General features: G+C 45.2%; 1 protein-coding gene across 6 annotated transcripts in view; it reads left to right on the forward strand.

Moving 5' to 3' along the window:
* The window catches only part of STAG1 (stromal antigen 1), a 138,254-nt gene that overhangs the window by 107,116 nt on the left and 7,697 nt on the right, over window positions 1–23,441 (forward strand). For all 6 annotated transcript variants that reach the window (XM_051625905.1, XM_051625904.1, XM_051625910.1 and 3 more), the window contains 8 exons: window positions 3,070–3,162; window positions 6,898–7,072; window positions 9,295–9,434; window positions 10,667–10,768; window positions 12,475–12,623; window positions 13,670–13,798; window positions 18,381–18,586; window positions 22,844–23,015. In XM_051625905.1, coding sequence (XP_051481865.1) covers window positions 3,070–3,162; window positions 6,898–7,072; window positions 9,295–9,434; window positions 10,667–10,768; window positions 12,475–12,623; window positions 13,670–13,798; window positions 18,381–18,586; window positions 22,844–23,015 — 1,166 coding nt within the window. The remainder of the gene's footprint in view (window positions 1–3,069; window positions 3,163–6,897; window positions 7,073–9,294; window positions 9,435–10,666; window positions 10,769–12,474; window positions 12,624–13,669; window positions 13,799–18,380; window positions 18,587–22,843; window positions 23,016–23,441) is intronic.

Below are 23,441 nucleotides of genomic sequence, written 5' to 3' on the forward strand. Positions count from 1 at the left end.
GTTCCTGCCGTGGAGTATTGAAATGTGAAGACCCTGTGCTGTGCAGTTCAACAAAGGGTTGTTGCTGCCCAGGGTCACCAGTGATCCCATCCCTAGAGTGACCCCATGGTTTCCCCGTAGCAACCAAGAGGACCACAAGCTTTGTTCCTAGCTGTTTGTCTGCTGACACCAGCATATCAGGTCCTGACACCCCAGGAGCCTGGGCTGTGTGCCTGACAGTGGGACAAGACTTGAAAATCAGATTCATGCTTTTCCTTCCTGTTTTGTCTTACAAAAAAAAAATTCACCACTCTACAGTAATCTGGAGATTTCACCAACTGTAGGAGAGGTCCAGATGTCTCCATTGCTGGGTGCAGGCTGTGATTTGCTGTCTGTGACCTCTCAGGATGAGTCTTTGTTGTGCTGTCAAGAGAGGATAATAAATAACATGTACCTACACGTTACTTATTCTTTGACAGTAAGAAAAATGTGAGCCATCCTTGTTCACTTTTTAACCTTTAGATAGGATTTTTCATAGGTTTTAGTTTCTCTGTTGAATTAATTAACATATAAATGGAAGGTAATTGTGATAGAAAGTAGGAAGTTATTAAAGTGACTGTGATCCCAGTGTTTTAAGGTGTAAATCAGATAATTAGGTAACACTGAACTGATCAGCCTGGCATCAGTCCTAGGCAAAATCTTGGGCTGGCTGATAGAAAAGCCAGTCAGGACAAGGCTGAAGTGCAAATGAACACAGCCAAGAGATAAGACTGGAAGGACCAAATAAGTTTGTTCTTGAGACAATTGCATTTTTGACTCACAGGTAAACCAGTTCAAATACTAGTTTAAAACATTAGAATCACACTGCATTTCAGGTGATTATATGAATTTCATGTAATTCATACTCAGTAACTCAAAGCTGGTTGATACATTAGAAAGAAGTGGGAAGTGATCACACAGTGGGATAGCTTTGGATGCAGTCCAGGAGATCCATTCTCTGCTAGACACTGATCATTTCCTGCAGTCATCAGGGAAGGTAAAGTGAAGGGGTTCCAAGTGTGGGTGATAGATCAATAGGTAAACAGGATACAATTTAAGAAACAAAGAGGCATTTTAATGCTGCCTAACGTAAGGGTGGTATTTGGGAGGTTGTGACTTGGAACAGAGCCAGGCTGTCTTACAGAGGAGGTGGTGGCCAGGATCCTTGGCTGCATCATCAGAGAAAAAATGATTGGGAATAGGAAGGTGAGATAGCTCATAGACCTTCAGTGTCCATGTCAGAAAATCTCTCTCACTGTTGGAACTGACAAGAGGTACAGAGACTCAGGAGCACCTGAGGTGTTTGCAGGCTGCCTGTTGTTGTGAACCAGTGCAGAGAGAACATATGGGCCACAGAAAAGGCTCCAGAGTAAACAAAGAGCAACAAGATCTTGTGAGAGGAAGCCGTAAGAAAAGCTAAAACTGGAAATGAGAGACGTGGGCTGAACAGCCAGCATGAGGGAGAGCTGGAGGTTTTGGCAAGGCCAGTGTAGCCAGGTTGTTGAGATGAGGCTGGATGATCTGTAGGACATTCTGGGTTCCCTCTGAAGGCTGGAGAGGGGCCACGGGGAAGGTCTGCAGCAGTCTGGAGGCAGGTAGTGATCCCTTCCTTACAGCGAACCAGTGATGGTGACACCGGGAGGGAAAGGTCTTTCAAGCAATGTCTCGAGTGCATGTGGGCACTGGTGTCACCTGCAGGACCCTGGCAGAGCTGCCCATGGCCTGGGAGGAGATCCAGGTGCTGGAAGCCCCACGGTGAGGCGGGCAGGGGCAGGCAGGGCAGCAGTGTATGTCACCAGAGCAATGCCGAGCAGCAGAATGGGTGCATAGAGACTGGCAGCACGAGTCCTTTTGACAAACCTTGAAGCTGCCCCCAGTCCCTGGGATCTCTGGGTCTCGTTTCTCAGGGTGTTTGGTTTCTGACCCACACAGTGGGTGCTCCAGCCTGGGCCAGAAGCCATGTCTGTGCTCAGCACAGCGCTGCAGCAGAGGCAGGCTGTGCTGTTCCCATGGCAGGGTTCTTCTGCAGCTGTTTTGCATATTCTTAGGATTATGCTCCAGTATCTTATGTTTTCTTTCAATTTTTTTTTTCCACTAGTTTATCTTGTTATCCCTAAAATTCATGAGGGTACCACATTAACCCCCCCAGCTCCAAGCAGAGAGCTTCCCTGTTGAACCTGCCACTCTGGGGTCCTCGTTTGAAATGCCCACCCATTGTCTCTAGGGCCAGGTGATGGCGAACAGTCATGCCTTGCTCTCTTCCACCCACAAACACTTCTTTCTCCAGACCCTCCTTCCTCCTTCCCTCTCCTCAGCTGTCTGTGATTTCCCATGTCTGCAACAGTTAGGAGGGTGGTTTTGTTGAACTTGAGACATTCATTGTGTTTCACTGCTTGTTTGATAGTGATTTCATCAGAGCAGGTAGTGATAGGACAAGAGGTCATGGTTTTAAACTGAGAGAGGGGAGATTCAGGTTAGATATGAGGAAGAAATTCTTCACTCTAAGGGTGGGGAGGCACTGGGATGGGTTGCCCAGGGAGGTTGTTGATGCCCCAGCCCTGGAGGTTTTTAAGGCCAGGTTGGAGGAGGTTTTGTGCAACCTGGTCTGGTGGTGGGGATCCCTGCTCATGGCAGGGGGGTTGGGACTGGATGGTCTTTAAGGTCCCTTCTAACCTTAATGATTCTGTGATTCTATGATGACAATTCTATGATTTATCTGAGAACAGAATTTTTCATAAACCACCATGGAGACTGACCTCGAGTTCTTAACCTTTTTGTTCTGAAACCTTTATAATTTACGTTTAATGTAAATCAGACAATTTTAACTCAGAATTGTATTATTTTATTGTTATTTGTTACAGGGAAACCCTGGCTCATTCCTCTGAACATTAATGCCCTGGTTTACTCCATGCTGTATGAACAGGGTGTATTTTCACAGCCTCTCCATTTTTTGATGGAATGTCTGAAATGATATCAGCATCTTTTTATTCTGCTTCTTCCTCACAACCTTTTTTAATGAATATTTCTATATTATTTTCTTGTTTGTTCTAGGAGGACTTGTTGGTATTGAGGAAAACAGTGAAGTCCTTTCTGGCTGTCTGCCAGCAGTGTCTGTCAAATGTCAACACTCCAGTCAAGGAACAGGTAAGGGAAACGTCTGTCACAGGCTTTTACAAACATGTGAATATTAAACTGTATTAAAATTCAAAGGCAACACTGTACCTAACTTAAAATTATCTGTGCCTTCTAATAAAACTGAACAAACTCTACGTAAGAGCAGCAGCATTAAAAGTGCCTTCCAACCTCAGCTAATGTCAGATTCATTTTGGATATAACAATTAGGATTAGAAGGCTTATGTTCAGCTGTCACAACTTTAGGCATCTAACTCAAACACCTAAAATAAAGGCCTATTCCTTTTGACACTTGCTGAATTAATAGATGGAAATAAGCACTTCTAGATGGTGATTGAGACCTCAGGTGGGCTGAAGCTTTCTCTCCCTATTTCTGGATATTTTTTTCCCCTGTTAGTGACTAACAGGGAGTGCAGAGGGACTGCTGTCCTGCCAGAGGCAAGTGCCTGAAGCCAGAGTGGGAAAACCTAAGCCTGAATGAGACTTCATTTTTTTGTTATCCTAATAATTCAGTTAAAAGTAGTGGTGAATATCAGTTACTGTGTCTGTGTTTCCCATTGTGGCTAATGGAAGAAAATTGAAGCTTCTAGCAGTTCAGGTCATCCTAGAGTCCCAGACTGGTTTGGGTTGGAAGGGACCTTCAAGATCATCCAGATCCAACCCCCTGCATGGGCAGGGACACCTCCCACCAGCCCAGGCTGCTCCAAGCCCCATCCAACCTGCCCTTCAACACTGCCAGGGATGGGGCAGCCACAGCTTCCCTGGGCAACCTGGGCCAGGTTCTCTCCACCCTCACACTCCAGAATTCCCTCCTCATGTCTCACCTCAATCTCCCCTCTTAAAGTTTTCATCCATTCCCTCTTGTCCTCTCCCTCCCTGCCCTTGTCCCAAGTCCCTCCCCAGCTTTCCTGGAGCCCCTTCAGGCACTGGAAGGTGCTCTCAGGTCTCCCTGGAGCCTTCTCTTCTCCAGGCTGAACACCCCAACTCTCCCAGCCTGTCTCCAGAGCAGAGCTGCTCCAGCCCTTGGATCATCTCTGTGGCCTCCTCTGGACTTTCTCCAGGAGCTGCACGTCCTTCTTATGTGGGGGGCTCCAGAACTGGACACAGCCCTGCTCCTGTGTATTTTCTAGCAGAAAAAAAAAAAAGATACATTTTACAAAAATATTCTGAATAACACTAGGAATGTAGTGTCCTCTCATGCTATGCAAAAATCCTCACTTGACAAATAGTTGTATCTCCTTGAGAAATCAGACTAAAATATCCATTAACATGGTTTCTTTGTGATACACATATGAAGATCTGGACCTTTTTTTTAGATTCTCATCAATTTAATCATCATAGCTTAGGTTGCTTTGCTTCACTGCCTGGTTGGCTGACTGAAAACTTGAGTGCACACAGCTCTCCTTGCACACACGTGCCAAAAGTAGATACATGAAATATGGTTACGTGGGGAGGTGTCAGGTGAGGTTTTATGGTTCAGTGTAGTTGCCCAGTTCTTTGGTTTAGATTTTTGGAAAGCCACACGTGTAGAGTGGGAACCTTCTGCTATGTGTATCTAGATATTGAAATAAAAGAAATTAAATCAAAGAGCTTGTTGAAATAGTCTCAGTCCCTGTAAAACAACAACTGCTTTGCTTGCTGAGCTTTTGCAAATAAGTGCTGATTTACACCAGGTCTGATGACACCTTTTAGTTGTCTGCAAATTGCTTCTCTGTCAGTCCTTCCAGGTTTTCACAGAGGCTGTAACTAACTGTGATTCTTGCCTCTTGCCTGTGTTTTGTCAAAGATCCTGCTTCTTAAAAAACAGATGTATTTTTTTTGAAAGATAGCTCAGCCTGGCATTTACACTCTGTTCTGCAAGTTGATAAATATCAATATTAAAGGCTCAGAGATGTTGCTAGTTCATGTATTTTTAAAAGACCCTGAGGTGTCGTTGTCTTCCAGCAGATTTAACTTTAGTAATTGTTTTTTAATATTCTGAGTAGTTACTCTTGGCACGTTTTATTAACATTGTATAATGTGTAAACACCATCTAGCTTCATGAAAATACCTCCCACTGCAGCATAAACTCCCACTAATGTCTTGTCTGCATCAACAAATGGTAAATGGCCCTTCCCATTACTGCAGAGTTGTTGTTCCTGAGATGAATTAACCTGGTTTTATTCTCTTCTGAGAATGCACACAAATAATTTTAATTGGTAATTTATACTTTTCTTAGAAGCTCCTTTGCAGCTCACAGTTCTGTGGACACTTCACAACCTCAGCTAGACCAAGCCACAACCAGCCAGACCTAGAGACAGATCAGAGCAGGTTGGACTAGAGACTCCAGAGGTTCCTCCTAACTACCACTTCTATAATTTTTATCATTTTCTTCCTCGAAAAGTCTGACTGTTCCTTAATCCTTTTGTTTTGCTGGAATTTTTTTATAATTCTGTGTAAATTGTCCCCATTCCACATGTGCTTCTTCATTTAGACAGTCTTTCCAGAGAAGAGCAAAGTCCATATTAAAGGAGGGAAGAAAGCATTCAGTGTTTCTAGGAACAGAACTCAAAACATTTCAACTTTTCCTAGACTAGTTGAGTGAAATAAATTGCCTGTGACAAGATTTATCCACAATACACAGACACCTGCATCTAAATCCACTGCAGTCTTTATATTGGACAGAAATAAGCTCTTCTAGTGCATCTTTGATATGCTCTTTTATAGAGGATGGGATTAAATTGTAGTGAGTATCCAAGGAGTTTAGAGCAGGTGGGATCATGGCTGAAATGAATCACAATGTTTGATCCAGTGGGGGAAAAACCCAAATCCTGCCATCTGTCTCCAAAGTAGACACATGCTTTACAATTATTTGGATTTTGGACTCCCACCTAGGTGGGATGACACTGGCCAGAGTGGGGCTCTGCAGGCTTTGGGGGAAAGGCCAGCACAGCCAGCAGAGATCTTCTAGTCTTTGAACTCCCTTGGAGCCTTCCTCTCTTGCTCAGTTTTCAGTAGCTGAGGTTAAAAACAGAGAAACTAAGGTGATTAAAAGCACTTTCTGAAAGGTGCTGAGCATGATGCAGCAGCTGGCTGTGACAGTGTGAGCTGGAGGGGAAACCAGTGTCACGCTCCTGCCACAGGAGAATACAGAGAAGCCTTGGAAAGAAATTAAGTTATTAATAGCTGCCTTCTTTCTCTGTTCTCAGGTAACGAGGGTATCACAGTAATGAGCATAAATCACTGAAATTTCTGCCCTGGTTGGCTCTTTTCTGGGTTTGAAAGCTGTGCAGAGTGACTTGATTCGTTTTGCAGAGAATTGTTGATGAAACTCTGCAAGGAATTCATTGCTTTCAGCTGCTTCTGTGTATTTTTGGGATCTGACAGTGACTCAGCTTGGGTTTTCCCTCCTAACATTATTTTTTTTTGCTTGTTGAACTTTTCTGTTTCTCCAAAGAAGTGCTTTTTCTGTGCTCCAAATTGGGCTACAGTCCTTGGATCAGAGGTAGATTTGGAGTTCTTGTGATAGAGGAGAAATGGAAGTTTAATATGGATCATCCTGCACATGGAAGAGGTGGTAAACACAGTTCCCTGCAGGGATCAAAGGCATAATCTTTGAAAGTTAGGGAAAACCCTCAGGAACACTTCCCAGCACAAAGAACTGAATATAGTTAAAGGAGGAAGTTGAGTAATAGCAGGGGATATCTGGAAATGAAGTAAATAGTATTATATGTTTAGTTACTGCATTCATTCTCCTTTGCTTTTCAGGCTTTCATGCTGCTCTGTGATCTCTTGATGATTTTTAGTCATCAGTTGATGACTGGAGGTCGAGAAGGTCTTCAGCCCTTGGTGTTTAATCCAGATTCAGGCCTCCAGTCAGAACTTCTCAGCTTTGTGATGGACCATGTCTTTATTGACCAAGATGATGAAAACCAGAGCATGGGTATGTTTAGCTTTCATGTTTTCTGCCTCACTTTTTTTCGTAACAGACACAAGAAGAAGGAAGAAAAGACAAATTTCAGACCAGTTGGCTCAAATGTTTTCAAAATTATTCCTGCCCTGTTTCTGGGAGGTGTGAATGTGAAATACTTGATGCAACTTGTGTTAAGAAAAAGTAGTTACCAAGTTTGCTTTGTAAAAAGAGATGTTTTTGGAAGACATGGGGGTGGTCTGTAAACTACAGGCTGCAAAACTGGGCAAAATTACTGATCTCTGTTTTCTTAGTGTCTTGTTTCAAAAATGCTCCAGTCTCAGTTCAGCAGCAGACATTATTTAATATGGCTGAAGGGAAGAAGCACGATGGAACAGTAAAGAGAAGTCCTGTGCAGTTACTAAATAGAGCAGTAGGATCCCAAAGGCAAACCTTACCAGCTCTAGGCAAGGAAGGCCATAAGAAGCTCTGATCTTACTAAAAAACACCCCCTCTTCTGCACCCCCAAACAATCAGATCAGGCTCAGGATGTGGGTGTGTGGTTGGAGACAGGAGGGTTCCTGGACCTTGTACCTGAAGCTGGTGCTTCCCTGGGCACGTGAGTGTGGCCACCTTGGGAGCTGACCCCGTCTCTGCCTCCTGACAAGGAGAACTTGAGGGTTTGGCTTTTTGCTGCTGAGAGGTGGATTTGCCAGCTGGGGCTCGTTTAAATAACTTGGTGCTGCTGGTGTGTGACACAGAGGTGGCCAGATTCTGAATCCTGAACCGCGTCGAGCAAGAGTTGGATTCCCAGGTGGGCAAACTTTAGATGGAGCTGCTGGGGCCTTGCTGCTGCTGGCACCTTTTCTGAATTCCCACTGCACTCACTCTGTGTTAGCATGACACAGAGGTGCTGGTTTCGATCTTTTAAGACAGCAGGATATGGAAAGAGCTGAGGCCTCAGAGTATGTGTTCTTGCTCTGAAGGTGCTTTCAGTTTTCTCACCCCCTCGCTCCTCAGCAGCAAATGTCTTCACTGAGCTCCTGTCAGGATTCCTGGGAAGAGTATTTTGGGAGACACACCTTCACCAGGAATCTGTGTGCAGCTGAGCACACTCTGTGAGGTCAATGTTCAGAATAACACATCAAACCTTTCAGGAGGACAGTGTCTAGTTTGTTTTTTTTGCTTTATAGCAAAATTTCTGTTCTTTACCATCCTGTGGCTGGGAAGACAGCAAAAAAGATGGGTGAAGATCTTTGTCTGTCATCTGCATTCCCTGATGATGCCCTGACTCCAAGAAGTCAGTCTGACCATTTATGACAACTTTTGGTATTCAGATCACATCAGGAATGATAAATCAAGAAAGGGGGGGAAGACAGGGAGTGTGCCAGAAGGCTTTGATTCCGTGGGATGAAGCATCTCAGGATTAAAACGTGCATTCACAGCCAGCTCCACTGCTCTTAAGAGCTTTCCTGAGGTGGGAAGTGCTGCAGCTCTGTGGAGACTCCAACAGCACGAGTCTAAGTGACACTAAGTCCCTCCTCCCCCTGCTGCTGTCTAATTCTTCATACTGGTTGGTTCCCTCCAAGAATAAGCTCTTCTAAATACCACAGAATATTCATTTTCCTCACAACTCTCATAGCTGATCTCATTTTTATATAAGTTGTGGAATATACTTTTATTATTATATGAGATTTTCAACATCTTCTGTGTGCAGTTTCATTTCCATTCACAGAGTGGAGTCCTACATGGGGCCTCCATACTTAAGACATTGCCATTTAGTGTGAATGTTTCTCACAACTGAATTTTACCTCCTGCTGTTATTGATGCTTTAGAGCCATGGATTTCTCCTGTGAAAGACCAAGGCCTGCAGTACAAGTATTGCTGCTTCCAGTTGTCCTTATGTGGACTATTCATAGCTTGGTCGTAGTAATGAAGCATCTCCACATGCCCTGTGGGACAGGTTAAACAAAAAGCATTCAGTAAGTCTTCACTGTGGCCTTGCACAGGGTAAAGAGAGTAGGTGGTTCAGTTCCATGGGGATTTTGTTTGGTGCCTCCTCAGGACCATGAACAGTGTCCTTGGGCAATGATGTGGCATGTTCCTCAGCCTCCCTGAGAGCCCCGACACAGCCAGAGCTCAGAATTAACATCTTTCATCTTAGCTTCTCTTGCAAGAACCCCACCTCCATTTTAAGTAATAATGTTGCATTAGAGCAGAGTAGTTACTGATTTTATTGTTGTTGATGCTTTCAGAGGGAGATGAAGAAGATGAAGCTAACAAAATAGAAGCTTTGCATAAGAGAAGAAACCTTTTGGCTGCCTTTAGCAAGCTGATCATTTATGACATTGTGGACATGCATGCAGCAGCAGATATCTTCAAACACTATATGAAGGTACAGCTCTGGGGATTCTCCTCCTCCAAGCTGGACACAGAGTGTAGTGTCCAGGCTCCTATTTCCCTGAACAGTTTTGGAAGCTTTTTCAGCTTTACTTGATTTTTTGGTGATAGATTTTCCTTGCAAAATTACACCTGTCATGGAGGAGCAGGAAGCTCTGTGTGACAGGAGTGCTGCCTTAGGGTGCTTTTTGGCAGCACCAGAAGTTGGTCCTACCAGGTGCTGAGTATTTCCAGAGAGGTTTTTCTCTACACAGAATTTCTTATCCTTCTCAAATTCATTCCTAGAATCCACAGTATCAGTTCTCTATTCACTGTCGTATTTCACTGGGAGTCTCCCAGTCTTGGTGCTTGCCATAAGGAAGCAGGGGTTTGGGTGAGAAAAGGTTGTTTTAAACAGAAAAACCAAAGCTGGCACAGCCCAGGTTAGTTTCCTCCCTGCCACTGTAGCTTGGTCTCCTCTCCCCACACTCATCTTTCTCTTGAAAGTGGGAGAAAAATCAAACTTAAATTAGAATACAAACTAGAAGAGTCTCTGTACCAAAGAAGGCAGGAGAAATATTTGAGAGGGAATGACAATCAGTGGCTGCAAATGCAGGGATGTTAATGAGGCTGAAAGAATCCTGTTTGGAAAGAAAATTGTTTCGCTTCTCAGCCTGGAAGTTTTAATGATGATCCAGGCTTTCCTACCCAACTGGTCAGTACCACAGGCTGCAGCTTTCAGCAGCCATTCTTCTAACATCCAGAGAATCAGCACTTTCTACTGCCCAAGTCCTCACTCAGCTCTTTGGCTTCAGGAATTCCTTTCCTGGCCAGGCAAGTCACCCTGCAGTGTGCATGGAGCTTCATGCCACTGTCTGTCCCCACCCACTTGTGGAAGGATCTTCTCAATGTCAGGTTGTTTCTTAGAATTTGCAGCCATGTGCCACCTTTCTCAAATAATTTTGTCTGAGAAATACTCTGTTTGTTTTTCAACTTATTTGTTAGAAAAGGTAATAAAAATTACAGAATTCCTTACCTCCTGACTGGGGCCAGGCCACCAATCAGTCCAGCTTTGATATTGAGACATTGCCTCCCACTCACACCAAAAATCTGGATTTGAGACTAGGCTTTTTGGCAACTGCTGCCATTTCAAAACAAGAATTACAAATAATCTTTCTATCAGGAAAACTATAAGGAAATGTATAAAAAGTTTGATTTAAAAAGGGTTTTTTCCACCTTTTTTCCTAGTACTACAATGACTATGGAGATATCATTAAGGAAACCCTGAGCAAAACAAGGCAAATAGATAAAATCCAGTGTGCAAAGACACTCATTCTCAGTTTGCAACAGGTAAGAATATTGATTTTTGTTAGAAATGCCTCACTGGACAGGATTTTCTCTGGTGCCCTTTACAATGAAGTGAAAATACTATACTTCTGTTCTGAGATCATCTTGCTCCTCAATTCAGGCTGTCACTTTTCATTTGTCTCAGTAATCTCTGTCCCCTGGGGCTCACACGGGCAACGTTTTGGTCAGATTAAAATGGAAGGAAGGGAGAGAAGAGCCTTGAAGGCACTTTGGTCCAAGCTGATTTGTTTACTGGTACTGGAAGAATTAGGAGGAGTTTTTCTTCTTAGGAGTAGCTGGAAGTAATGCACCTTCTTTATATTTTGTCTAAATACTGATAGATTTTTCACCATTCAAATTGATTAGTGTAAGTCTTCCAATATTGTTAAACATGTTTTTCCCTGAGCAATTTGCTTTACATCTACCATCAATTATTAACTTGATGATCAAACCCACCCTTGTTCTGCCAGCAGCAAGAGCTGTGTGCTTTCTAAAGACCATTTGGCCCTAAAGTACCAGCTATATCAAGGACAGAGAGAAATCACTTCTATTAAGCAGCTGTTTTCAGCCAAGCTTCTCAAAATTCACTCCAGAGTAGTGGAGGGTTTCCTGTAGCAATCTGGAAGCTGAGAGTTACCTGTGAGGACTTGAGAAAAACAGAGAGTTGGTGAGTGTCAGAGTAGCTCCTCTCTCTGAAACTCAGAGGGAGCACCAGGTGCCAGAGATCAGTCAGCAAACAGCAGTTTAGGAAAAAAAAAATTCAGAAAAGCCATTTGCAAGTGCCTCAGTGACAGGTAACAGCCAGTGTGAAAGTGTCAAGGAGAAATTATGTCAAATTAAGCTGCTTTTGTTTATATGGTATCAGAGAAAGAGTAGATTTAATGCACTGTGATTTAATATTGTAACTGACACTGTCTCCCTTGTCACTGCCATTAGCAAGTTAGGAAGGTGAGGTCTCGATGGCAATTCCAGGATCAGCTCTAGAGCTGACTGGAAAACTGCTGAGTAGGTCATTGTTGTAGTGGAAGGGCTTTGTCAAGCAGGGCCAGAGAGCGTTTACCCTGTCATGCTGCTCAGATATCCATTGGGTCTGGAATGATGGAACAGCAATTTTGCTTCCTAAATTCAGAGGAGATGCTGATCTGAAGGGTGATGTAGGCATTTTAGAAAACAGGAGGATGCAGAACCATCCTGGTGAGCTGGGAGAATTCACTGGAGGTCAGTGTGAAATTGTGTGTAGGAGTTACCAGCCACAGAGAACAGGATGGGAGCAGCAGTGACACAGGAGGGAGTTTGGGAGCTGAAGTGGATTAGAGGTTGAAAGTAAGAGGACTCTGTTACACCCCTGTGAAAAATCATAGAATCATCATAGAATCATTAAGTTTGGAAGGGACCTTAAAGACCATCCAGTCCCAACCCCCCTGCCATGAGCAGGGATCCCCACCACTGGACCAGGCTGCACAAAACCTCCTCCAACCTGGCCTTAAAAACCTCCAGGGCTGGGGCATCAACAACCTCCCTGGGCAACCCATCCCAGTTCCTCCCCACCCTTAGAGTGAAGAATTTCTTCCTCATATCTAACCTGAATCTCCCCTCTCTCAGTTTAAAACCATTACCATTGTAGTGTCCACTCTGAGCCCAGCAGGTTAAGATGAGAAGTCTTTCTCAAGAAGATCTCACCGATTTTAACACTCAAATTCTTCCTCTAGCTGTTCAATGAGCTTGTGCAGGAGCAAGGTCCCAACCTGGACAGGACATCTGCCCATGTTAGTGGAATTAAAGAGCTGGCCCGTCGCTTTGCCCTCACTTTTGGCTTGGACCAGATCAAGACAAGAGAGGCTGTGGCCACACTACACAAGTGAGTGGTGGTAAATAAGCTAGATTTTTATATTACTTCAGATTACAGCTTTTGCTCAGCATACCTTTTCTAAAGGTAATCTTAACAGGTCCTGGAATCATTGTAATTTTTTTGTAGTTGATGTAGAAAGCAGGGGTGTACATGTGGTGTGTGGGAAAGGAAGCAAAAGTAGCTGCTACCCAATTAATTGTTGGCATTTATTGGAATGGCCATGCTTGGCTCAGGTAAAACCACTGGTATTGTACATATTTCTGAGGCCTTTATCTAAGAGCTGTGGGTAGTTCTTTGGCCACACCACTGACCACACACTGTGGATTCTGTAGGCACCAGGGCTTTTATTAAAAGATATTCCAAAAATAGTTTGGAAATCTTTGTTTGTTTGTTTGTTTTAGTGGATTGAAGCTTTTAATGTAACTGCTGTGTCAGCAAGTGTAGAAAGGTGCTGCTAAATTGAAGTTATTACTTACCCATGCCAGCAAAAGGTTAAAATATTGAAGTTTTCTGTCTCAGAGACTCAGGCATTAAGACAAAGATTGTCAAAGCATGATCAAAATGATACCAGACACTTTCCTGGGCCAAGCAAATGAGAATGCAAGTGAGTTCTTTTCTTTAATCCCATGGTTAAGCAAAGACAAGGCAGAGATGCATGAATCAGAGTGAGTTCTCTTACCTGCCCCTTGATGCAGAAGTTTTATCTGGTCATGTCTCACCTGTTATTCTTACTGCAACCTCCTGCTTTGACAAGAGGGAGCCAGTTGGCTCTTCTGCCAGTGGCTCTCAGCACCTCCCAGGTTTTTTAACCTGTGGGAAGTTCCTTCTTACCATGTCACTGGCAACTTGTTGCTTCTGAGACTGAATCCTCACTGATCCAGAGGGAACATTTGATTCCTCTTTGTCCAAAAGCAGCTGTTTGCTAGTAGTGAAAAAAGAGAAGTTCTAATGGGATACAAAGATATAAAGGATTTCATCACAGTTCAGATTTTGGGCAACATTTTAAAAAACTTTTGTTACAAGTGTCTGAACATTTTAGTATTTCTTTGCTGCAGAGATGGCATCGAGTTTGCCTTCAAGTATCAGAATCAAAAAGGACAGGACTATCCACCTCCTAACCTTGCTTTCCTCGAAGTGCTCAGTGAATTTTCTTCTAAGCTCCTGCGACAGGACAAGAAGACTGTGTAAGTGATGCTCCTTTTCCTTCCGTGGGCTTGGCTGGGCTCTGTTCATCACTGCTGGGTGTGTTCAAGCTCTCTGCTTTGCAGCTTTCACTCTAAGGGGGGCCAGAGGGAGTCCCAGGGAAACATTTCACACACATGATCATTCATCTCTTTATACTTTCAAGTAATAAAAATAAATGACAACAGGAGAATCACACCCACTGATGAGGTGAGTTTGAGACCTCACAAAACAACATTCCTTAAAATTTCCCAGGGGGCTCTAATAATAAAAACCAAACTTTTTCTTCAGGTTACAAGAGAAAGGAAATGTTAGTGCAGGGAATGGACAGACCTGTAAACACTGCAGTCACAGCTGCCACTGGTAGATATTTACATAAAATGGGAAGATACATTCATTTTAATATATTGAGTTAAACTGGGAAATAAAGGTTTGTGAAGGCTTCTGTTGTTGGCACAGATGGAGGGAGCAAGAGGCTGAGGGAGGACACTGGTGGAGTTAGGACAGAGCAGGGTGCTGGAGGACTGGCAGGCTGAAACCTGCCTGCAGCTCACCTGGTGGGTAATTACTGCAGCTGAAGTACTGGAAATAAAATAAATCAGAGGTGTTGCTGAGAAGATCTGAATAAAGAGGAAGAAATACTCTTTCATGAGCAACATTTGAACAGCCTGTCAAGAGAAGCCACAACTACCAGTGGAATTGGCAAAGAGAAAGCTGGGTTGAGAAGGGAGGTGGGTGGCTCAGCTGTGGCTGCATCTCCTGCACCTGGTGGGGAAGGGGGCAGGACTCAGCACACGGGCAGTCAGGGGGGAAGGAAGAGGATTCCAGTCAAAAACCAGCCAAGCACTGGGTGCCCAGGGTAGAACTGAGTTCTTTGAACAACTTTACAATCATTTTTAAAAATGCAGTTGTCATATCTTCTGATTTATGGAGACACAGATCTTTCCAGTCAGTTTGCTGACCACAAGGAGTATAACTCACATAAATCTGCTTTAACTGCCTCAGCTGACTCTTCCTGTACTTCTCCTGTGACTTTTCTATTAGGGTTAACAGCTATGAATGTTACAGCTTGATCTGTGTTATAAGAAGTGCATCTTGGTTAACTTTGTATAATTTTTAATGTATCCACACTTGAACCAATTTATTTTTTTAATTGCATTACACTTGGTCAGTTCACCAAACACAGCAGAAGAAATGGTTAAACGAGCTTGAGAACTGGGTGGTCCAGCTGGGGTAGCTTGACACTCAGTTTTTTTATGTCTTTATGTTATGTCCTTGAATCTTGTCAGTCTCTGTGCTGTTCTTCAGGACAGGACTTAAGGGTAATAGGATTTTATGACTCTCTTCCCAGCTGAACCCTAGATTCTCCTGTGTCAGTTTAAGTGCAATTAGCCAGATTCCTGTTTAATTTAGTGAAGCTTTTCCTTCCTGTACAGTCTTCATCCCTTCCACAAGTCTCTCCAGTGTCTAAAATTTAATGTTAGATCATTCTGTACAGTTAAATGACAGTTTAATATGCCCTGATCCCTCTGCATGAAATTCAGTACCTGAGATCTTGTGCAGCACCTTCTGTGTTGCCATGTAACATTTTTTCTCAAGGTTTTCCTGCTCATCCCATGAACACAACCACCAGCTTCTTCTGCAGCACTGTGAAGCTTGCTGTGGTGGAATCCATATCTCCTGATTTGATCTGTCTTTATTGTAGTCCTCTGGATCTGAGCTATTTACTTCAGATGAATTTAAAGAGCAATGAAAAGAAGTAGGTCCTCTAGGGCATGTTTTATGTGATCTCTGCTAAATTACTGCTTCAGGATGAGCTTAGACATGCCCTAGGCTGGCTGTGGTGACTATGAAAAGAGGCAAAGTAACTTGCTTGCGTGGAAAGATTCCGTTGCTCCCTCCTCCCCTCCTTCCCTTCCCAGGGGAGCTCTGGGTGGTTGCAGCCCCCAGGCCCCCTGCACCACCACTGCCTCAGCTCCAGGGACTTGATGTGCCCTTCTCTGGAGCCTGACTCCTCAGGGACTTCCCCTCCCTCCAAAGGGCTTGCCCGTGAGCAGGAAGGTACATGACCACCATCTGGTGGAGAAGGCCTGGGAACAGGATCATTTACCTCCCTGCCCAGTGATCATCCCTCAACTCAGCCAGGGGCTGTTAGTCTGGAGCCAGAAGCACTCAGGAAAACCCCTCAAAGCCTCAGGAGCATTTAGCTCCCTGGCTCCCAGAAGTCCCCAGCTTGGCTTCCCAACCCAAAACAAGGACTTGCTGCCTCTGCATGTGTCACCTGCCTTGGGACAACACACCAGTCCTGTCATCTGCTGCAGCTCCTGCTTCCTTTCTGCTTCACTGCTGGCCTTTTGGGTTGGAGGCAGGAAAGGGAGATGTTTCCAGTTTGGGAATGGGGCAGCCACATGGCTTTAAGTTGCTTTTCCTATCCTACTTATTTATTCAGCTTTTTATGAGCAGCCTCGAGAATTAGTGAGAGCCACTTATGGATTTATTAAAATCTATGGCTTAAGTATAAAACTGTATGTTCAAGGTGCTCTTACACTTAGCAAAAAAGATTTATACAGTTAAAAGTTGTACAGATAAAAACACAGAGAGGGAGATACGAGCAGGGAAATGCAGAAGAATTAATCTGAGGCAGCAGAGAGATGAATTGCCCCAAGGAGGCATTTATTTCCATTTCTTTCTCTCCAATGGGGACTGTTAGACTAGACAACTGATACTGGGTGCCTGACATCAGATAGGATGGAGTTCTTCTAGTAACTCAGAGGTGCTGTCCTTGTTGAAGCTGGTGAGGACAGCAAGGGTGAAGCTCCTCTAAAATGCTGAGCAGAAGGTGGCTGAAGTTTGACATCTCAGCGGTCAAGAACTCCCAAATGGTGTCGTTTTGCCTTATTCACAATTTGGGCATAACCTGTGCATTCTAGTCTTCTAAATATAAGTGGGATGCAGGAAAAGTTTGTCCTTTGCAAGACTATTCCAGAGGTAAATTCTCTAGAGTCATGAATTACTCAAGTGTTGTGACTCTTCAGCACTTTAAAATAGAATAAACTCAGGATTTTCTGTGAGGTGCAAAGTTTGGACATCACTCAGTGACACGTGGAAAGGGGAAGGAAAAAGCAGCCACAGGATGGAGTAAAACAGTGGACAGAAAGACACTGGATTTTGAGCAAGTTCATCCTGTTCAGTAGGTCAGAACAAAAGCCCATCAGAAATGGGGTGTGGTTGCCCAGCCGTACCCCATGGGGCTCCTGGGCCAGAGAGAAGCTTGAACCTGCCCTGAGCAAAGAGGGGAAAAGGGAGATGGAGCAGAACTGGTGGGTGTGACATCCCCCTGATGACAGCCTGGTAGGTGGTATTAAAGGAAACCATTACTGAGGGGGGCACCCTGGTGGAGGTGCAGGGAGGGCAGAGGCAGCGTTGAAATCCTGAGGTCTCTTGTTTCTCAGTTCTTGATTCTGCAGCTTGGAATTCATTAGAGTCACTTTATGTGGATTTCCTAGAATCATGGAATGGTTTGTGTTGGAAGGGACCTGAAAGATCATCCAGATCCAACCCCCTGCATGGGCAGGGACACCTCCCACCAGCCCAGGTTGCTCCAAGCCCCATCCAACCTGCCCTTCAACACTGCCAGGGATGGGGCAGCCACAGCTTCCCTGGGCAACCTGGGCCAGGCTCTCACCACCCTCACAGCACAAAATTTCCTCCTCATGTCTCACCTCAATCTCCCTCTTCCAGTTTTCATCCATTCCCCCTTGTCCTCTCCCTCTCTGCCCTTGTCCCAAGCCCCTCCCCAGCTTTCCTGGAGCCCCTTCAGGCACTGGAAGGTGCTCTGAGGTCTCCCTGGAGCCTTCTCTTCTCCAGGCTGAACACCCCAACTCTCCCAGCCTGTCTCCAGAGCAGAGCTGCCCCAGCCCTCAGATATTCTTTGTGGCCCTTCTCTGGACTCTTTTCCAGGAGATCCATGTCCCTCTTGTGTTGGGTGCTCCAGGACTACTTCTAATGCCATAATAAACAATCAATGGAAAACGAAAACAACTCAAATGCCAGGCAGGCCACATAGAGGAGGGAGATTTGCTGGTACCTTCCTTAAGTTAACATGTGTGCAGTGGACTTCTCCATGTCAGTGGAACAGATCTTCCATTTTTTTCTTCAAAACAAACTGCTTGCATTTGAGGACACTGTTTTCTTCTTCCAAGATGCTAAAGGGTGTCCTGGGCCCTCACAACAGGGGTTCTCCTTCAGTCTGTCTATTGACACAGTCGCAATATTCACAGGTGGCTTCCTCGCTGTGCGCAGAGGGTGGTGGGTCATGGCAGACAGAGGTGGGGAGAGATGTTGGAGAGAGAACACTTTGTATTGTTTGCCTGTGAGTAACCTGTGTGTGGTTAACTTGGGTTTGAGGGAATGATGTGTTCTTATTCAGTCAACCTTACAATGTCCCTCAGCATCTGGCATTAAAGTCAGGAAACACCTCATGGGATTTTTTGTTGAGCTCTCAACAACGTGACAAGGGGCTGCACGTTGATTCAGAGGAAGCAGCATGTGCTGCCCCCTGAACTCACTGCCTTCTGTTTTCAGTCACTCCTACTTGGAGAAGTTCCTGACAGAGCAGATGATGGAAAGAAGAGAAGATGTGTGGCTGCCTCTTATCTCCTACCGCAACTCGCTGGTCACGGGTGGTGAAGATGACAGGATGTCTGTCAACAGTGGCAGCAGCAGCAGCAAAGCCTCCTCAGTGAGGAACAAGAAGGGACGGCCACCGCTCCACAAAAAGAGAGTAGAAGGTTGGTGTGGGGTTGGGTTGCCTGGCAGAGGCTTCACATCTTGTCCACACGGTGCAGCCTTCCCTCTGAGGAGTCCTCGTGGTTTGTCAGGTCATGCTGAGGTTTGTGGTACATTCTGTATGTAGGAGAGCCAAGACATCTGCTCTGCAAACTCCTGTCAAGCTTTAATGTGGGAAGTACCTCTGTGAGTCCCTCCTGTCTGGCTTCACTGAGATGGGCAGAGTCAGAACTGTTGAAAGCTGCTGTTGAAGCTGGGAACAGGAGGTGTTTGTGGAGTTCTCTGTTCCTTTCTCCATCGTGGGCTTCTGGCTTTCTGCCCATGCTCTTGTTACTTAACAGGGTGACAGAGCAAACCCAAGGCAGAAATTCTGAACTAGATCTGTATTTTTGCAGGACCACTGGGGAGCACTAGAAAGACACCTTTTTTTTTTGTTTAAAATGGTATTGATGTCCAGTGTCTGCATTTACTCTCCCTGTAACTTTGGCCATAATAGCCAAGATTGCATCTGTTCCTGGTTAAGCTGTGTGACCTGCTGTGTACTTCTCTGAATATGAATGTGCTGTTTCACTACAGAGTGGGATCTTGAAACTAAAGAGGTTTTTCCAAGGTCAGGAACTGCAATAGTAACTCCTCAGTGAGGAATCTAGTGCCAGTTTGCCTGAATATACAGCAGTGCTCCAAAATACTCTTCACAGCTTTGTCCATATGCACTTCCACACTCAGGTCCATTCTCCACTACAGCTCCTGTTGAGCAGTAAAGTCTTTCAGTTGCTTCTCACCAACCTAAAGTTTAGATGAAATCCTGCTTCTTTTCTTCAGACACTGTTTGACTTCTCCTTCATGGTGCCACAATTTTCACGGAGTTCAACTGCTGAGATTTCTTCTTGCCTCTTGTTACTGTTTTCATTCAGGTTTATTGTTCTACCAATATCCCTTTTTTTTTTTTCCTGGAAACTGTAGTAATGTTTGCTGCCCTGTGAGGCACAGCTCAGTCTTAGGACAGTGTTTATGGCATTGTTTGCCTCATGCTTTTTGGTGTCCTCTTCTTTCAATGGTCAGTAAAAGGGAGAATTGACCTGCCACACTTCCCACTGGAATTTCCCCTTTCTTTGAAGCAACTGGGTTCCTGAATTTTCCACAAGCATCACTGACTTAAAAGTAGTGTAGGCCAAGTCCAAGGTTGCTCAGGTATTTGTTCAGTCCTGAGTGATCTGACTGTTCAGCAGCTTCCACTGGGAGATGATCATCACATCACAGACTGTGCTGAGGGGCACAATGGGGGGCAGGAGTCTGTGTCATGGAATCATGGAATGTGTGGGGATGGAAGGGACTTTAAAGGTCATCTAGTCCAGTCCCCCTGCAGTGTACAGGGACCTCTTTAACTAGATCAGGTTGCTCACACCCTTGTCAAGTCTGACTTCTCCCTCCCCAGCTTTCCTGGAGCCCCTTCAGACACTGGAAGGTGCTCTGAGGTCTCCCTGGAGCCTTCTCTTCTCCAGGCTGAACACCCCAACTCTCCCAGCCTGGCTCCAGAGCAGAGCTGCTCCAGCCCTTGGATCATCTCTGTGGCCTCCTCTGGACCCTCTCCAGGAGCTCCATGTCCTTCTTATGTTGGGGGCTGCAGAACTGGACCCAGCCCTGCAGGGGGGTCTCAGGACAATAGAGGGGCAGAATCCCCTCCCTGGCCCTGCTGGCCACACTTCTTGTGATGCAGCCCAGGACACAGTTGGCCCTCAGCCCTTCAAGCACACATTGTTTGCCATGTCCAGCTTTGTGTCTACTTGCACCCTCAAGTCATCAGAAGACACCCAGGATTGATCCTGCCTTAGGCCAAGTGGTCTAATGTCAGTTCTCCCCACAGCAAGCCCAGACCCCCCGTCAGCAGCCTGTGACCAGAGGGGCTGAGGAGCACGGCCTCTGGTGGGCTGCTCTGGTGGGTGGGCTCCAGGCACAGCTCTGGGCACAGTGCAGCATTCCAGGCCAGGGCTTTGTGAAGAACTGCTGAGCAGGTGATTCCATGCTCCTTCCTTCACTGAGAAAGCCAGTAGGCCTTCAGTTCATGGATCACCACACAGACCCTCCTTTCCTCTGGAAGCTTTGCTGTTCAACCTCAGTGCACAGGGCAGGAAAGATGTGCAGCTCATCATATGTCCAGCCCAGAACTGTGTGTTCCTGGCCAGATGCCTTCATTGGTGAACTTGACTGCCTGGTAAATGCTAGAACTGAAAAATGCTCTCTGGTGACAGCAGCAACATGAGCTCTGTGGCCTTTCCATCCATGGAGGGCTGTGCAATGCAAGCACCACGAGTCTTGGTTTAGACACATATTGATACAGGACATTGGATACCAGATGTTAAAAAACCCTACAACAATATAAACAGTTGGAAGGACACCACATCATTGTGGGACACCTCTTGCTGTGCAGTGGGTGTTACTGATTCTGGTTTACTTCCTAACTCTACCTCCTTTTGAATCTTGGACAAAGGAAAGCCAAGAAAACCTGGAGCTTGGTTGTCTTTATTTTTCACAGGAAGACACAGATTTCTCTCTTACTTTGTATGGACCAATAATGAGCTCATGAAATAACCAGAGGGTTAGTCCTCAGAAATAAGTACTCACTGCTCACTCATCCATAGAACTTGAAGAACCAGCCTTAACAAGCAGCTGGTTCCCTAGAGTAACTGATGTGCTGTGTACACAGATCTTGGTTGGGTTTTCATCTTTACATATTTTTAGAACACTTCCAAAGGTCCTAACTTCAATCTTGATCTGCCAGTGCAGTTTCAAATATGGACTTCTCTTTAAATCCTGCTGACTTTTTTTTCTTCATTTCTTTAAGTTCCACTCTAAAGGAGCTAAAACAAGGGCAGAGTGGTTGGATAAACTATCCTTGCATCAAAGAACTATGACTAGTCCCTTTTGGTTCCTTTCTCCCTTAAATCCAGGCTGCATTGGGTTCAGCAGGTTGGAGAGCAGCTCTCCAGGTTGGAGAACATTCCCTGTTGCTACAGAAAGTAAGTCTGCTTGGTGACATTTCTTCATAATCACAGAATCACAGCATGTCAGGGGTTGGAAGGGACCTCTGAAGATCATCAAGTCCAACCCCCCTGCCAGAGCAGGACCAAAACCAGGGCAGGTCACTCAGAAAGGCATCCAGACAGGTCTGGAAAGTCTCCAGAGGAGCCTCCACCACCTCTCTGGGCAGCCTGTCCCAGGGCTCTGTCACCCTCCCAGGAAAGAAGTTCTTCCTCATGTTGAGGTGCAACTTCCTGGGCTCCAGTTTGAATCCATTGCTCCTTGTCCTGTCCCAGGGCACAAGTGACAAGAGCTTGTCCTGCCTTCTTGCTGCCCTCGTGTATTAATAGACATAAATTAGATCCCCCTCAGGCTTCTCCTCTCCAGACTGAACAGCCCCAGGTCTCAGCCTTTCCTTGTAAGGCAGGTAATAATGCCTTAAGGAAATCAAACATCAATAGGTTTTAAAAAAAAATTATATATCTCTTGCATTATAAAAGGTTCCAAGGGAAATTCAAGAATAAATAGGCAGGTCTCTTGCCTCCCCCCTTGTCTGCTCTGCCACGTTCTCCTGGAGTCCCCCCATGCTCCTCTGGCTGGCTCCTTCCACACAGGAGCTCAGCATCCCACCTACCTGTGTCCTCACCTTCCCATCTCCTCCCCCCTGCTCTCAACTCGGGATACTCTGAACTCCCTCCTTAGAGCTCCCACCAGCCAGACCCTGCTCTTCTTTAAAATGCTCCCTCTGGACTCCACTGGAATGATTCTTAAGGAAGTTTCTAAAGTTCTGTGCAGACCAGGTTTTGGGTTCTACCCTCCACCCTCATCTCTGTGTTTCACCATATGTTGGTTGCTGTGTGTGTAGATTGACAGGCTTGTGTTCCTGTGGTGGTGGGAATTGTCTTCATTACAGTGTGCAAGAGGTGACAGTTTGGGTAGTGCTGCAAGACAGTGTTTCCTTTGGTGGGGTTTATTTTGGCTGTTAAATGCTTCCACTTTAAACTGCTGTTACAGCATGGAAAGCTGCTGTTAATCCTTCCTTAAAGGAACCCAAAATAAAGCCAGAGCTGAACATTTAATCCTTTTGAGTACTGATCCAGCAGATCTCTCAAAGGCACAGATGGCTTGAAAGACAGTGAAGTGCTGAAAAGCACATTCAGGGGGTGGGAGGTCCCAGCTGCAGCACAGGGTGCTGGGCTGTGTGTGGCCTGGGACAGTGACCTGCAATGTTCTTGTTCTAGATGAGAGTCTAGAAGGCTCCTGGCTGAACAGGACTGAGAACATCCATACCCCAGGGACACTGCAGCCACCACAGCTCACCTCCACTGTCTTGAGAGAGAACACCAGGCAGATGGGAGAGCAGATCCAGGAGCACGAGTCGGAGCAGGGATCTGAACAAGATTTTTTACACAAGTAAGTGTTGGAATTTCAGTTTCAAATACAGTGAACCAGGCCAAGGAGCTGTTTACACACAGTCTGTGGCTCCATAAATGCAGCATTTATTTGCAAAACCAACTGGAAGTGTCTTGGCTACAGCTCAGCAATGCTTCCATTATATTCATTTCTCTAAAAAAAAACAACATTCTAATGAAATCATGGTAGAAATTCCTCATGTTCAAATTATCTCATAGCATAACCATGTGATTACAGTTAAATCTCCCTAGTGTTTGTGGCCCCGGGCTGGACTGAAATGTTTCTCTACAAATCTGTTAGATGTTCTCTTTTCTTTCCCTCTGCCCTGTGTACAGTTAAGGTTCTCCAGACATCTGATTTCTTGTAAATTAACTCTCTGATCCAGTTCCAGCAGCTGAGCTAATTCCTGTTCTTGGGGTAACTGCC

Source organism: Apus apus, chromosome 8, assembly GCF_020740795.1.
Source record: "Apus apus isolate bApuApu2 chromosome 8, bApuApu2.pri.cur, whole genome shotgun sequence".
Classification (NCBI taxonomy): domain Eukaryota; kingdom Metazoa; phylum Chordata; class Aves; order Apodiformes; family Apodidae; genus Apus; species Apus apus.